This window comes from Ovis aries, chromosome 24 (assembly GCF_016772045.2).
Source record: "Ovis aries strain OAR_USU_Benz2616 breed Rambouillet chromosome 24, ARS-UI_Ramb_v3.0, whole genome shotgun sequence".
NCBI classification, from domain to species: domain Eukaryota; kingdom Metazoa; phylum Chordata; class Mammalia; order Artiodactyla; family Bovidae; genus Ovis; species Ovis aries.
The window spans coordinates 14226062-14241217 of record NC_056077.1 but is presented as its reverse complement, the minus strand read 5'-3'; the positions used below and the strand labels follow the sequence as shown (position 1 = coordinate 14241217).

The 15156-nt window shown below is 50.9% G+C and overlaps 1 protein-coding gene across 1 annotated transcript; it reads right to left on the bottom strand.

Annotated features, from left to right (window-relative positions):
- Nucleotides 1-170: 170 nt before the first annotated feature.
- On the bottom strand, nucleotides 171-15156 carry NTAN1 (N-terminal asparagine amidase). The gene is made up of 10 exons (XM_004020786.5): nucleotides 15005-15156; nucleotides 8041-8143; nucleotides 7899-7964; nucleotides 7506-7614; nucleotides 5748-5821; nucleotides 4519-4572; nucleotides 3924-3977; nucleotides 2607-2704; nucleotides 909-1022; nucleotides 171-520 (listed from the first exon to the last, which is right to left on the bottom strand). Exons 1-10 carry the CDS (start codon nucleotides 15083-15085, stop codon nucleotides 341-343), a joined length of 933 nt encoding a protein of 310 aa, XP_004020835.2. The 5' UTR covers nucleotides 15086-15156; the 3' UTR covers nucleotides 171-340.

Genomic DNA, 15156 nt, shown 5'->3' with positions numbered 1-15156 from the left:
GCATTTTAAACAAACTAAATGACAATTTTTCCTTTATTCACTAATTTAGCAGAATTAGGAAGACTTACCCAGACTTACCCAAGTATCTGAAATAGCTGCTTATAGAATAGTGAGAAAGCCAGCTTCTCCTCTGGCCTCTTAATACTAACCAAGAAGAAAACCTAAACAAATGCCTTTGCCAAAATAAGATTTTATTTTAAAGTCATCTGAAAAACAGGTAAGGAGTAAGGAGAGAGACCTCAGACTGAATGGAGGAAGATTCCAAGTTCACACTCTTCCCTGCCCCCGTCAGGGGTCTTTTGCTGTGTCAGAGAGGTGCTTTCTTTGGTAATTCCTATTTTTAGCTTCCTGGGGAAGAGATCTTTTCCCATAAGCCATCTTTATTTTTTTTGTAGAGTAGAGCCTTGTTCCCAGGAAACAGTGTGTTAGCTGGAGAAGGGTGTTTCTTTAAAAACATCAAGGTAGATCTGATATGTTCAACAAAGTGGGGGGGCTCAGCCAGAGGTGACGTGGAAAGGTTCTGGAAAAACAAGATTTGGGGTGTGAGAGGAGAACCGGCTCTGTTCCCTACTTTGATAAAGCTGTCAAGAGTGTCTCTGTGCTCCTTACACATTCATCAGGCTGTTCTCAGATCACTGTATAAATATATATAATTTGTAAAGTTACATAAGAAACAGGTGTGCTGGGTTAACGAGAACAAAGCAGATGGCTGCCTGTTGCTCTGCTGCGTAGACATCTACCCAGGATCCACTCACCCCCAACTAACATTAGGAGCAACTCAGCAGGGTCTGTGAATGGTGCCCTCCACAGACACCGAAGGGAAAGCTGCTATGGTCTCGTCTACACTCTCTTCTTCGATAGATGAGGAAACCAGGGGCCAGAGAGGTGCCCAGCCTGTAGATGCTCACCTCTAGTATCTGCTTATCATCTTGCTGCAACCAGAAATCCACATGGGGAAATGGCGTCCAGGAATACGGTCCTATACGAAGTTGCTCTGTCTTTGCATCGTAAATGCTAATCATCTAAAAAAAGAACATTTCGGGCAGAATTTAAGGAGTGTTATCAGCAGAAATGCTGCCTTTACTGCAAGCTCCCCTGTCGTCTTGAACTTGAGGCATTTATCTGGTAGAGAAGCTTCTTTCAAGTTTGGTCTCACTGCAAAAAGCTGCCGCTTAACTACTTCCCACCAGTCTAGTACTGCACTTGGTGGGCAACAGACATCATTTTGTTTAGTTCTGACAACAGTCCTGCAGGAAGGTGGTGTTTTTTCCATTTTGGTTGGAGACCTGAGGCTCAGAGATGGGCCTGCTGCCAAAGTCATGTGTCTGTAAGTGTCAGTGCTGGGCTGCAGACCCCATGTGTCTGACCCAAGGTCATGCCCCTCGCTGCCTCTTTGTTCACACCCCTAAGTCATCTTGGAGATTAAAGCCACACATGCCTGTTGCCTCCTCAAGAGAAGGGAAAAGCCAACTCATAAAAATTTGCCAAATGATCAATTCCTTGAATTCTCAAATGTTGCCAGTGGTAGTTTCCAGCTTAACCAGCAATGTTCAATTTTGGTTACTGAGACTATGTCCTGCTGCTGCTGCTAAGTCACGTCAGTCGTGTCCGACTCTGCGACCCCATCGACGGCAGCCCACCAGGCTCCCCCGTCCCTGGGATTCTCCAGGCAAGAACACTGGAGTGGGTTGCCATTTCCTTCTCCAATGCATGAAAGTGAAAAGTCAAAGTGAAGTCGCTCAGTCGTCTCCAACTTTTAGCGACCCCATGGACTGCAGCCCACCAGGCTCCTCCATCCATGGGACTTTCCAGGCAAGAGTACTGGAGTGGGGTGCCATTGCTTTCTCCAAATATGTTCTGAATCTTAGCTAAATCAAGACTGTTCTGCTCCCTGAGAGACTGAGAAAGGAAACCTAACAATGTCAAAGGGTTGGCAGAACAGACCACTGGGTCCAGACGTTTCCAGTGAAAATTAAAGCTTTTCCTAAGCAAGCAGACTTCTTTTGGTTGCTCTGATGCGATTTCTGTTTTTTTCACGTTATGCGTTTTTAAAGGATTTTTTCACTCGTTCCTCACACAGCATGCCAGTCTTGTTTTTTTTCCCAACTTTTAAAATGAAGGTGTTAGTTAACTAAAAAGACCCAAAGGCAATCAGACTTTTAAACTGATCTGATTATTCTTTGGGGTCATCAATTCATCCCAGCAAACTGCTTTCCAGTGACCTTGTCTGGGGACAGCATGACCTGCAGTAGAGAAAAGAAAAGCCTCTTCTCCCCACTTAGCTCTCCTTTCTTTGCAGTAACTTCACTGGTAAAGCTCTTACAAAGTACAAGGGGTTCATTTTGTTTGGATCTGGATGCAGGGAGAGTCACATATATCCCCAACATCTTCAGGGCACAGAACTGGGGTCTTGCGCTTCTAACCTAAAACATTCTTTCTTCTCTACGTGCTATGAGTGTGTGGTGGTTCCTGATCATGGGCAGCTTTCCAGAAGCTGTCAGAAACTTTTCATTTCCAAAGTGGATAAAGCTCAAGGCTTTGGTTTGATGCACCCACCCCTTCCCCTTTCCCTTCACCCTGTTAAGACAAGATGCTGTCAGACTCACTGGTCCTCCTGTTAAAGCTCGGGCGGCCCGCAGCTCTTCCTCCGGACCTCGGTCTTGGAAGGAGGCTCTGTAGATTTCTGCAGTTTTGATATTGACAGCTGTGAGGACGACAGGACAACTCCAATTGGCAAAAGGAGCTGGTAAGTCTCACACTCATACCATTGCCCGTGATAGGACTGAGCAAAGTTACGTTGGTAGTCTCTCCCTTGCTGGGAAGGGAGAATGCAATGCTTTGGCCAGTCATCTCACTGAGAAGTGCTGAGGCCCGAGCTGGACCCAGTAAGACCTGGTTCCAGACCAAGGGCCGCCCCCACCCGGGAGACGCGCCATCTCTTCAGGCAGCCCGTGGCAAGGCCTCCCTGCTCAGCCCTGTGACAAGGAAGACAAGCCTTGACAAGACACGGCTGCGGACGTGGCCTGGGATCGGTGCCAGGGCTGGTGGTGTGTGTTGGTTATGACTGTTTCTTACATACAAAGGATAGAGAATAAAGCAGTGAACACCCTGCCAAATAAACCAAATGTTAGGGATATGGCAGAAGCCCCCTGTAGAGACAGCCAGTCTCAGGACTTCCCTGGTGGTACAGTGGTTCAAAATCTGCCTTCCAATGCAGGAGACTCAGGTTCAATCCTTAGTCAGGGAACCAAGATCCCACATGCAGCAGGGCAGTTAAGCCCTCACCTGAACTACTGAGCTCAGGTGCCTCAACTAGAGAGAAGCCCAGGCACCACAAGAAAAAATCCTACGTGCCACAACTAAGCCCAATGCACCCAAATAAATACTTAAAATAAATAAATAAAGACAGCCAGTCCCAGCCTGTTAAAGCCTCAGGAGTCCCAGGGGCTGTCACAGGAGGAAGGGACACTCTGGCTTTCTTTCAGGCTAACCATCTTTAGCCTGATGGTTTCACTTTGCTTTGTAGGCTCTTTGTTCTCCATCAAAACCTTAATTAGTTCCCTGAGTATAAGAAGATTCAAATCGCCCCATTTCAGCCCCCAGAGTTCTGGCTAGAGAAAAGCAGAGGGGCCTCTTGGGGGAGCAGAGCCCACTGACATCGAGCTGTCCTCTAACCCGGCGAGGCCCAGGCTTTCTATTCACTACCTGTTTCCCTTCATAGTCTAGGACCTGGACATTGTTTCTCCCGTAGATATAAGGTCAGAGAAGGTAAGCTCCTTGCCCAGGCTCGCCCAGCAGATCCAGAGAGGAGTCAGGACCAGGGCCCAGGGCTCTGCCACACTGACAGCTGCGGGCCCACCAGCTGCAGAATCTGCCTTTAATCAGTGTGAGGTCACAGACCCTCCGCCCAGCATGCTACTCACCAATGCCGTAAATTATTGGAAAGTGGCTTTCATTTTCTTCCCGGTCATTTAATTCTAACACATTAAAAAAAAAAAAAAAAAGGAATTTTAAGATCTAATTTTAAAGAAATACTAAATAATTGCTTTCATTTTCTATAAACAGAGGCCAAGAAGGAGGCCCCCGCCTGCAAAGGGGGGGATCAGAACATGAAAGGGCCCGTGTCCTGTTTCCCAGCCAAGCGCGGGGCAGTCAGGTTATTGGAACAAACTGCCCCTCCAGAGTCTGAGTCTCCGGTCACCCACACACGTGGCGGCAGCTCCTCGTGGGACCGGCCCCAACCCTTCCTAGAAAACGGAAGAGGCTGCTGAGAATCCCTCAGAGGAGAGCCCTCGGGGTGGGGAGTCAGGATCTCAGCGGAGGCTGCACGGGATCTGGATGAGGGAGGGCAGGGACGGCCATGCCAGCAGATATGGGGAAAGCCAGAAGAGGGCAGCAATCCAACGACACGTGGTGCCATCTACAACTGAGGCACAGACGCAGGGTCCTGCCTTCAGGGCGTGGGCGAAACATCCCCCAAAGCTGCAGCTTTGCTCTGGGAGGAGTGGCGGAGCTCACCTGTCACACACAACGTCACCAGATGAATGTCATCTTCTTGTCTGTCAAATTCACCTACAGCGAGAATTTTAAAGCTCATGTCAAAAAAGTTCCCTTAAGCAGCAGAGCATACGCTGAACAAGTCAAGAGGGGGATGGAGGGTGGGATCCACCACCCTTAGACCACAGCCCGGCCTGTCCATCAGAGGCGGATACCCCTGAGCGGATGCCCAGCACCCTGCCTGCCAAGGGCCAGACACGTGCCCAGCATTGGGCCCAGAGAAAACTCCCACGGAGACTTTCCTTTCTTCTCCCTATTCGGAGAGGCTGGCGGGACAAACAGTCATAAGATTTTAATCTTTCCCTAAAGAACGCTTTTTTCCTGATGGGTCATAAAATCTGACTGTTATGAAACATTTGGAAAGTATAGAAGAGTATAAGGAGTCTGTGGCTTTTGAAGGTGTAAGCGAATGGGCTTTTCCTGCCGATAATCCTAGCACTTACCAGTGTACTTCCTGCTGTGTTTGTCCGTGCACAGCTGAGCTCAGACACCGTGCAGGTACTGCCAGTCTGTACATGTTATTGTTTGTACATGCTATTTTCCCATGCAGTGCAAACCTCTTCGTTAAATATCTTTTAATGGTACGTATAACTATGCCTCTACTGGTGGACAGTAGATTTCCTGCTGTAGATAATCTTTTGCCCACCTTCAGGTGTAAATCTCTATGCACACTTCAGATTAATTTTCTTAGAAAAGATTCTCAAAAGAGAAATTGCTGGGTCTGTGATGGACCATGATGCCAAAAGGCTTTCCAGGTTTAGGTTCCACCAAAGTACTGCAGGGTGGAAGTATGCCCACCTCGCTGCTTCATGGTTAATCACAGAATGTTGTTTTTTCTCATGGTAGTATTTGCTAATTTAACCAAGAAAAAATAGTATGATCAGGGTTATTTTAACTTTCTGCACATTAACAAGAACATTTCTGCAGGAGGGTGGTGTTTTTTCCCCCACACAATTCACAGGCTTACTGTGAGGCATCACCTGCTGTTTTGAAGGCAAACTATGTCCCCATCCCGTGAGCTCTAAACATTTAGCTCTTTGCTCTCCAGTGTTTATGGAAGATTTCAAGCTGAGCAGTTTCGGTGGCTCCCAGCAGGTGCGCCCCTCGTAGGTTCTGTACTAATTGAGATTTTCATCTAAGCAAAAATAGGTACACATTTTTATCAGATTTGAGGGGAAAAGTGAACTTACTAAGGAGCTGATGAGTCAGTTTCTGTGACAACTGCCTGTCGTCATTGAAGCCTCCCATGAGGTGTACTTCCAGCCTGGCCAAAGAGAGGAGAGTGGGTGCTCAGAGGCGGGACGGCTCAGCCTGGCAGGCCTGGGTCTGCCCTGAGCCTCAGCTCCTGGTTCCTGGCCCTGTTCACGCCATGGCACACACACTGGGGCTCTGCCCGGGGGCCCAGGGGCGCTGTGTCTCAAACATGATGCCACCGGGAGGCAAAAGAAAGAAAGGCTGGTCTGGAAGATAACGATTACATCACACTACTCACCCGCCCTGAGCGGGACGCTTCAGAAACCTCTTAAAAGTCTCGGCCTAGTGCAGGGTCGGGGAGGGACGAGACTGACCGGGCCCTGCGTGGGGGCAACCCCGCCACCAGGAGGCCAGCGTCTTGGAGAGACAGGGGTCTCATCTTCGTTTTACAGATAAGGAAACTGGTTCAGCGTCTGACGCACATGCTTGTCTATGGCAGCAGCTTTTTCCTCAGTGTGTCCCCCTGAGCACTGGCCGCATGAGACAGAAAAGCATTTTCGGGGTTCAATAAGCTTGGGCGGCCTCGCCCGCCCCCAGGGCAGCCACCAGGCACACAGCAGAGCACAGCAGCACAGTACAGCTCCCGGAGCTCACTTCTCTGCTAACTCCAGTCCTTGGCCTGTGACGACCTGGGGACCCGAGCTCAAGAGAGTGCAGCCACCTTTCACACTCCCCTCAACAGACAGAACCCTCCTGAGGAAGGCCCCAGAATCTTCCACGTCAGCAGCTCAGCGTGAAGCATCTGGTGGCCTCGAATCCTCTCTCTCACAACCATGTGCTGAGAACCATGGTCCTGGGCCTGGAGCCTAGTCCAGCTATATACACTGCCGGGCTCAGTGTCTGACAGGACACAAGGTTGAGGCCAGCCCAGCCGATCACAGACCCGGCAAGGGGAGAGTTAAACTTAAACACAGATCTGTGTTCCACTAGGGAAACTGCGACAGCGAGGAGGCCTTCCTTAAATCCCTGGGATCGGGAGAACGTGTGTATGACTAGACTAGTTCATTCCAGTGAACTGCTGCCCCAGACTTCAGATGAGAGCCATGCCTGCCAGGCCCGGCGATGAGAGAGAAAGGGGAGGCGACAGTGAGCACCAGCCAGACAGCCGGGCTGGGGCCGCGGCTCCCTTAAGTAGCCACGTGGCTCCTGAGGGCCCACCCTGGGGGCCGCACGTGGGAAGCAGTCTGTCACTGGTGAGCAGGCGGGCGCTGTGCTGGGCGCCCAGGCGGGGCGCCAGCTCTTGCACACAGTCTGCAACACTGACCCCCTTCGTTCCCACCTTCCTTTTCCTCGCAGCCCGTCCACTACTTAACATCCTGCTTTGCTGGTGTCTCCTCCCCATGGACTGTGAGCCCTGGGGGCAGGGTTTTGTCTCCTCCATTCACTGCGAGGCCCCTGGCACCTATGAGCAGTTCCAGTTCACAGGAAACACTCAACAAACACCTCCTGAAGAAAGGGAGAGATTCCACTGCTGGGGTGCCACAAGGCATCGGCGGACACACAGAGGCCAAGAAAGCGCCACTGAGAACACAACTGCAGGTTCAAAGCAGACCCTCCTTCCGGGACCGGCCCCGAGTCCCGTCGCCCACTCTGCCCTGAGCAGCTGCTGAGGCGAGGGCGGGCACCCCAGCAGCTTCCTCTACACGACGGGGCCACGTTCCCCACATGACGCAACGCAGGGGCGGGGCGCTCACCTTCCACATTGAGTGTGGTCGGAAAAGGATTTTATGGCGTTCACGATCAAGGGGACCTCAGCTTTGGTGTCACTTCCGTCACAGTGCGTCAAGCAGGTAGCCCCATTACCTGAAGAACAAGGGTGAAACGACTCGTGTTATTCCCGATGAGAACTCGGGGCGCAGCCCAGGTCTACGCCTGTCCATTCGGACCACCTCATCTTTGAACGGCCTGCAAGAAGGAAAAACAGAGACGTCTGGGCTGCCCAGCCAACCCATCTGACCAGGGCCTCGGGGAGGGGCCATGCAGACGGAGGAGAGGTGAGCGGAGCCAGGAAACGCAAATTGAGACGCTCATGGTCCCACGCGGTGGGTCCAGGTAAGAAACAGTTTCCTGCATGTCCCTCGTCATACCTGTGTGCCTCAGGACCACAATGTGACAAGTGGTGGCATCATCAGAACCCAGAATGGAGATGGAGCCTGTTTAAAAAAGAAATAAAATAAAATATCCACTAGCCTTTGGGGAGAAGGCCCAATTCACTGGTTCCTAACCTACCATCCTTTGGGGAGGTCACTGCAAGCTCTCTTTGCTGAACATACAGAAGGCCCTGGGGTCCCACTTGTTGAACAGACTGACCTCTGAGAAGTCTGGCTCTTTCCTGTTTAATTAAAAAAAAAAATAAAATAGTGATGGAAATTAGTGAGGATTGAGTAACTAGATAGATAGATGGAGAGAGCCAAAGTGCGCCCTAGGTGGAAACAGACCCTCGTGAGGTCTGAGGTGTGTGTATTACCTGACAGAAAGGCTAAAATAAAAACGCAGTGGGATAAATAAAAACACCACCATGTGGAACAGTGAAGAAAGCAAGGAAGTTCTGGGGTTTTTCACCCTAGAGAACAACATTCTAAAACCTATGAAATAAGATGCAAAGATCCTTTTCTACAATTCTTTGCAATTATAAAGAGAATCAGATCAGATGGACTAGTGGAGTGAGTGGTTCAGAAATTACAGCCCTTCTTCACTTTCTTTAAAAATGAGGATGGGTCCAAGCCTTCCCTATGCCCCAACCTAGTAATCCCCCCTCTGGAAACCTGTACTGTAGGAATAACCCCAAATGCCAGTGCGCTTATCCCTGTTACTGGGAGCGGCACGAAGCTGGGGACGACAACCGAAAAGGTAAGCAAATTATGCAGAACCGGCTCACAGCCGTTAACCCCACAGTCGCAAACAATGAAGACCACGGGAAAGGAGCTTTGAGAAATGGAAAGCTGAAGAGCAAGACACAAGGGTGGGAAAAGAAATCTAAGCTGTGAATATGCTATTAGTGCGACAATGCTGAAAACGTTGCTACATGTAGGGGAAATACTGGACGGAAAGCCACCGACATAACCATGACGGTGTTGGAACAAGGCCAACGCACGCCATTTAACTGTCCCAGCTGCCGTTCCTCTATTCTCCAAATGCCCTGTGAGGTAATTATGCTATTAAAGTAGAAAACCAGGGGACTTCCCTGGTGGTCCCGTGTTAAGACGCTGAGCATCCCATGCTGGGGGCAGGGGTTGGATCCCTGGTTAGGGAACTAAGACTCCACATGCCACATGGCGTGGCCCAAAAGAAAAAAAAAGGCTACAGCAGAGAACCAAACAGAACTCATAACTACGCAAATTAACGAAAAGGTAGGGTAACATTCGGTGTCCACTGAGTGTCTGTATAAATTCTTCTGTAGTAAATCTGGAGCGGGGAAAACTCAGGTGGCCAGTTAACTCTTCGCCCAGTCGCTCAGTTGTGTCTGACTTTGCAATCCCAGAATGTAGCCTACCAGGCTCCTCTGTCCATGGGATTTCCCAGGCAAAAATACTGGAGTGGGTTGCCATTCCCTTCTCCAGGGGGTCTTCCTGACCCAGAGATCAAACCTGGATCGCCTGCATTGCAGGCAGATTCTTTACTGTCTGAGCCACCAGGGAAGCCCAATTAATTCTTTAATGAGAATTAAATTTTTTTTCAAAAATGTCAAATTGATGCATCACTAAAATGTATCCTAATTTCCTTCTTACTTACAACCAATAAACTCCTCAATAAACAATTTCCTAACCACGTGTGCAAACACAGAGCGTGTAGGTACTTGTCTAGACCAGAGAACATTTTTATAGACTTACACTGGCTGCTGGCCATTCCTCACAGCTGGGGCTAATTTCGGTTAGTGCTGGCTTACCAGACAAAATACAAGAGATAGAAGAGAACATGACAATCCATTCGATGAGTTATAAAAAGTTCTCTTCTAATAAACTTCCCCTGATTAGAAGCAAGGCAGCAGTCACAGTGAGGAACTACAGTGAGAAATAGCGAGGAACCACTTCAGAAAGGAATTAAATTGGGGATCAGCAGATGCAAACTGTCACATACAGAATGGACAAACAACAAGGCCCTAACTGTATGCGGCGCAGGGAACCAGTCAGTGTCCTGTAATAAATGATAATGGAAAGGAATATGAGAAAGAACATAAATACGTAAAACGGAATCACTGCTATACAGCGGAAATGAACACATCGCAAATTAACTAGACTTCAATTTACAATATTTTTCTAAAAAGAAAGCAACAAGGACTGAATGAAGCACAGTGTGCGATCCGAGGCCTGGAGTCAAAGAGAAAGAAATGCAGCCGATGGTGCAAAAACTCACACCTCAGAGCAGTGAGCGCTCTTCCTTTCTATACCACTTCTCACCTCAATTCAAGGCAAGATAAAGGAGAACGCAGAATTTCTTTTTTTTATCATTCCTTTAATACTCACCTCCTTTGGTTGTTTCGGGGAGAGGGAGGGAGGAGTCAAGACAAATTTTTACCGCTCCTTTTCACAACTGGGTCACCACCCAAAAGCAAAGCTTATTTCTGAGAAATGAATTATCACTTGTTTACCTAAGAACCCCAAATCACAACGTCTCTGATCTACAGTGCCTACTGTTTCCCAGAGAAACAGAAGCACGCTGATCGGGAGAGAGGACGGCCTGAAAGGGAAAACAGCGACGTGGGTCTGTCACTTTCAAAAAGGAAAGGAAGATTAGCTCAAGTTCTCCTCTAAGCAAAAACACACAGCCCTACTATATAAACTCTGAAATAAAAGCAGCCCAGGTTTTTTTTAATGTTCTGAACGCTCAGATTCACACATACACACACCCCACACACACCCCCAAAACCCTTCCCCTCAGTCTCTCTTGCTACTGCTCATCCTGATTTCTCAATTCCTATCTGAGGGCACTGTCCTCTTATCCCCAGGGTCAGTGCACTTGTTTCAGAAAAGGGCCAGACGGTAAATATTTGGGGCTTAGCAGACCGTGCAGTTTCAGCTCCTCAGTGTGAAATCAACAGAGGACACGTGACAAATGGCCGTGTCCCCAGAAAATATTTATGGGTGACAATGAACACTGAATTTCATGAGACTTCATGTGTCACGAAGTGACTTCATATTTCACATTTCAGGAAGCATTCTTTTCTTTCCCCTCATCGTTTAAAACTGTAGAAACCACTCTGGGCTGGTGGGTCATCCACCAACAGAACGCGGCCCGTGGCTGTAGCTGACTGTCCCTGGGTTCACCCATCACTGGGGTGCAACCCCAGAGGACAACTAAGTCCCCCTCACCCCTCTGCCAGACTCCGTCTTTCTTCCTTCAAAAACGGGAAAGCAAGTACGAAAGCACCGCCCGGCCCAGCCCTCGGGACTGAGCCTTCTTCCCCCCACAGGGCCCTACCCCATCGCCGTCCCGTCTTCCCTCACACCTGCTGTTGTAGCCGTGTAGTCTCTCGGTCGTGTCTGACCCTCTTTGTGACCCCATGGCCTGTAGCCCACCAGGCTTCTCTGTCCATGGGAGTTCCCAGGAAAGATTACTGCAGTGGGCTGCCATTTCCTCCTCCAGGGGATCTTCCTGAGCCAGGGATCGAACCTGCGTCTCCTGCATTGGCAGGTGGCTCCTTTACTGCTGAGCCACCTGGGAAGCCCAAGAAATGGAGCACGATGGCACTCTGGCCGAGAACAGGGCCCAGGGCCTCCTGTGTGGGAGGTGAGAATTCTTCCACTGAACCCCATGCGCCTCTCGCCTCAATTCCTGCAACTCGTGCCCCCAGCGAGAGGTACAAGGCATGACAATGCAGGGGGGCGGGGGGCGCCCCCCACTCACTCCTGGAGTGAGTGACCTGGGCAGAGCCTGAGCCCCTGTGCTTCATCCCGTCCTCTGGGAAACGAGGCCACTGCTTAGGGTGTGGGAGGATTAACTGGGAGCAGGCCTGCAGGGAGTGGCTGTCCCTACTCCCCACCTCTGCTCCCCGGTCCTGACCCCGAGGTCTCCCATACCCACTCTATCCTTGGGATGGCTGCCTGCATCCTTGCTTCAAAACACTGGTTCTGTTACAGGGTTTTTGTGCTCAAAAAGCCCTTCAATGGGATAATTACAGGGATTTATAAAGATTCAGCTCTGTGAATGTTCCTAAAGGGGAAGGAGCAGAAATGTCTCGCATGCTTAAAAGCAGGAACTACATTATGTGGAATTCCATGGGACCGTTAAGTCTTAAGATGCTGCGGGACCGGATTCTGAGCATCCAGAGGCTGGATAAGAGCGGAGGCTCTGGACCGCACCATCCGAGGGTGCTCTCTGCGGGGACGGTGGCATCTGCACCTGCTGTCTCATCTTGTAGCCGCTGTCACTCATGACTGTCGAGCACCAGAAACATGGGTAGTGTGACTGTGTGTGTGCTCACGATGCTTCAGTTGTGTCTGACTCTTTGCGACCCCATGGACTGTAGCCCGCCAGGCTCCTCGGTCCACGGGATTCTCCAGGCAAGGATACTGGAGTGGGTTGCCCTGCCCTCCTCCAGGGGATCTTCCCGACCCCACAACAGAACCCGCATCTCCTGCGTCTCCTGCGCTGCAGGTGGATTCTTTAACCACTGAGCCACTTGGGAAGCGCAGTGTGACTGAGGAGCTGATTTTTTAATTTTATCGAATTTTGTTGCTAAGTCGCTTCAGTCGTGTCCGACTCTGTGTGACCCCAGAGACAACAGGCCACCAGGCTCCCCCGTCCCTGGGATTCTCCAGGCAAGAACACTGGAGTGGGTTGCTATTTCCCATGAATTTTAACTAAATGTAAACTGCCACCTGTGGCCAATGGCTACGGTACTGAGCAGCGCTGCTCCAGAGGCAAAGGCCAACCCGCCAGGGTTCACCTCGCGCAGCATGCAAAACCTTGGGCAACTTACTCCACCCTCCGTGCCTCAGAGTCCCCAGCTGTAAAACGGGAACAGTATTAGTACCTGCCTCCTAGGGCTGGGATGCTTGGCGAGCTCCACAGCACTGCTATTACTGTTGCTGCTGTTGTTATTATCCTACGCTAAACATAGCTATAGACGGGCTAGTAACTGCTGCTACTGCATACTGTCACAGGAAAAGACACCTTATAGAACAGAACATACAGTATGCTATCATGTAAAAAAGTACGTCATATACAAAGAAAAGCCTCTGTAAGGATAGTCACCAAAGTGTGAAGCATGGTTGTGGTCACAGATTCCTTTTTCTTCTTTTTGAGACTTCTGTTTTCTTACCAAGGGGATACTACTTGCTATTAAACAAATAATAATTAAACCTTTCATTTCTCTACACTGTGTGTCAGCTGAACGACCCATCTAAACCTCTGCAACCTACGTATGACTGACCTCTCCCGGCTTGCCTCCCATTCTGCCCTCCTGCCCTCTGTGCCAGGGAAACCAGTCAGTTCACCTGCCCTCGGAGCCCCTCCTGCCCTTCCCAGGGGCCGGGGGGCAGAGTCCAGTTGGCCCAGTGAGAATGCCTCCCTTCTCCCCTTAGGCCGCCGCATGTGGAAGCGGCCGCCCACCCCAGCCACACTCCTGTAAGGCAAACTGGTCCCCACTCCACAGCCTTTCTAGGCCGAGTCTCCCCAGAGGCCAAACCTCCCTTCTAGAGGTTCCTGGTATCCCACCTCATTCCCCTTCTCTCCACACTTAGGGTGCTGCCTTGGACTAACTTTTTCATAGAAACTTTCTCACAGACATAAAAATAGAGTGTCACTAAGTTCTTCAGGCAGCTGCAACTTCTTCCCCTTTGAGCCCCAGTCCCAACTTCAGCAGTTAAGTGACACAGCACAAGGAAGGAAAGCGCTTAACACGATGACTAGTGTCCGCTGGGCGCCCAGTACGTGCTGGCTGATATTACTACGGCTTTCTCGAAATGTAAGTTGAGAATCACAGAGTTGTCCCCTCTTCCCTTGTCAGTAACATCGCCTCATCTTTCGGGGGTCATTCTGCTCACTTGTTTGTGTAACACATATTTACAAAGCACAGATTCATGGCCAGGGTCTGCCCTAGGCTCTGAGGATACAAAGGGAAGATGCATACTCTGCCTTCAGGAAGCTTAAGTTCTCGCAAGGGGAGGCGGAGATCAAGGGAAAATAAAACAAGCCTGCTGGACAAGATCATTACACACCGCCCAACTGGTACAGAAGAAACCTCAAGAATATCTTTCCTAAGCCCACAGACTTGGCCAGATTCCTGAGCTTCACTTTGCCGAGTGAAAAGGGGCATTCTCCCCTGTACGAAACTTAATTAACAGCTAATGGTGTTTGAGCCACTCTGCGGCTAAAAAACATAAAAACCATCCCCACCCCATACATACCCTGACTGTGAGGAAAGAGGCAAAGGCCATAATGAAGGCACATGAGGGGCTTAGCGGGCATCTCTTAAATCCATGAAATGGGTTGAACTGGATCTGAGACAAGTGGGAGGTTTGGTTCTGATTTTTTTTCTTTTTACAGTAAAAACCGTTTTCCAAACAGTCTCTGCTTATGCATGGAATAAGGGTTCAGAGGTCTATCTAAGGACAAAAGCAGGAAACAAAACAAAAAAACCTTCCATAGGGTGTGGTCCTCAACACAGCCCAGCGGGGCGAAAACACCGAGGGCCCTTCCTTCCGTCTAAAAATACCCGGGAGCCCCACACCGCGGGGCTAGAAGCCCAGGGGACCCGCCGGGATGCCCCTGCCCACACCCGGAACAGCCTCCAGCTTCCTGAAACCCCCAGGAGGGTGGTACACTCACCGCGGGTGGGGATGGCCGGCGAGGGAGCGACCCAGGGCGCTGCCCAGATTCGCCTAAACGGGTCAAAATCCGGACTGGGGGGCTGGGACCGCCCTATATGTGAGAGGGGGTCCCGGCGTGTCCTCCAGCCGCGGTGCTGGGCCACCTTGGGCAAGTCACCTAACCTCTCTGGGCCCCCGCCCCCTCCTCTGGAAAAAGAGGGGGGCCTCCGCAGATGCCCTGTAAGGTCCAAAGAAGGTAAAAGCCCCACAGACGCCTCAAGCCCGCGCTCCGGATGTGCCGACAGCACCTCAGCTGCGCCAAGTTTCGAGCCTGACTCCGGGGAGAGCTGGCGGTGCCGGCGGCGGCAGGCTGAGGACGGCTCTAGCCCGCCTGCGGGTTCCCTCGGGCCCGCCTCGTAGCCCCCCGCCCGGGCCCTGCTCACCTCCAGAAGCGGGTGGGCTCGGACCAGGTCCCCGGCGGACTGCGGCAGCCGCACTCGCCGCCCGTCCACGAGCAGCGGCATCGCGGAGGCGGCCGCCCGGGCAGGCCCAGGGAGGCAGCGGCCTCCCCACCCCGGGGCCGCCCTCCGCCCCC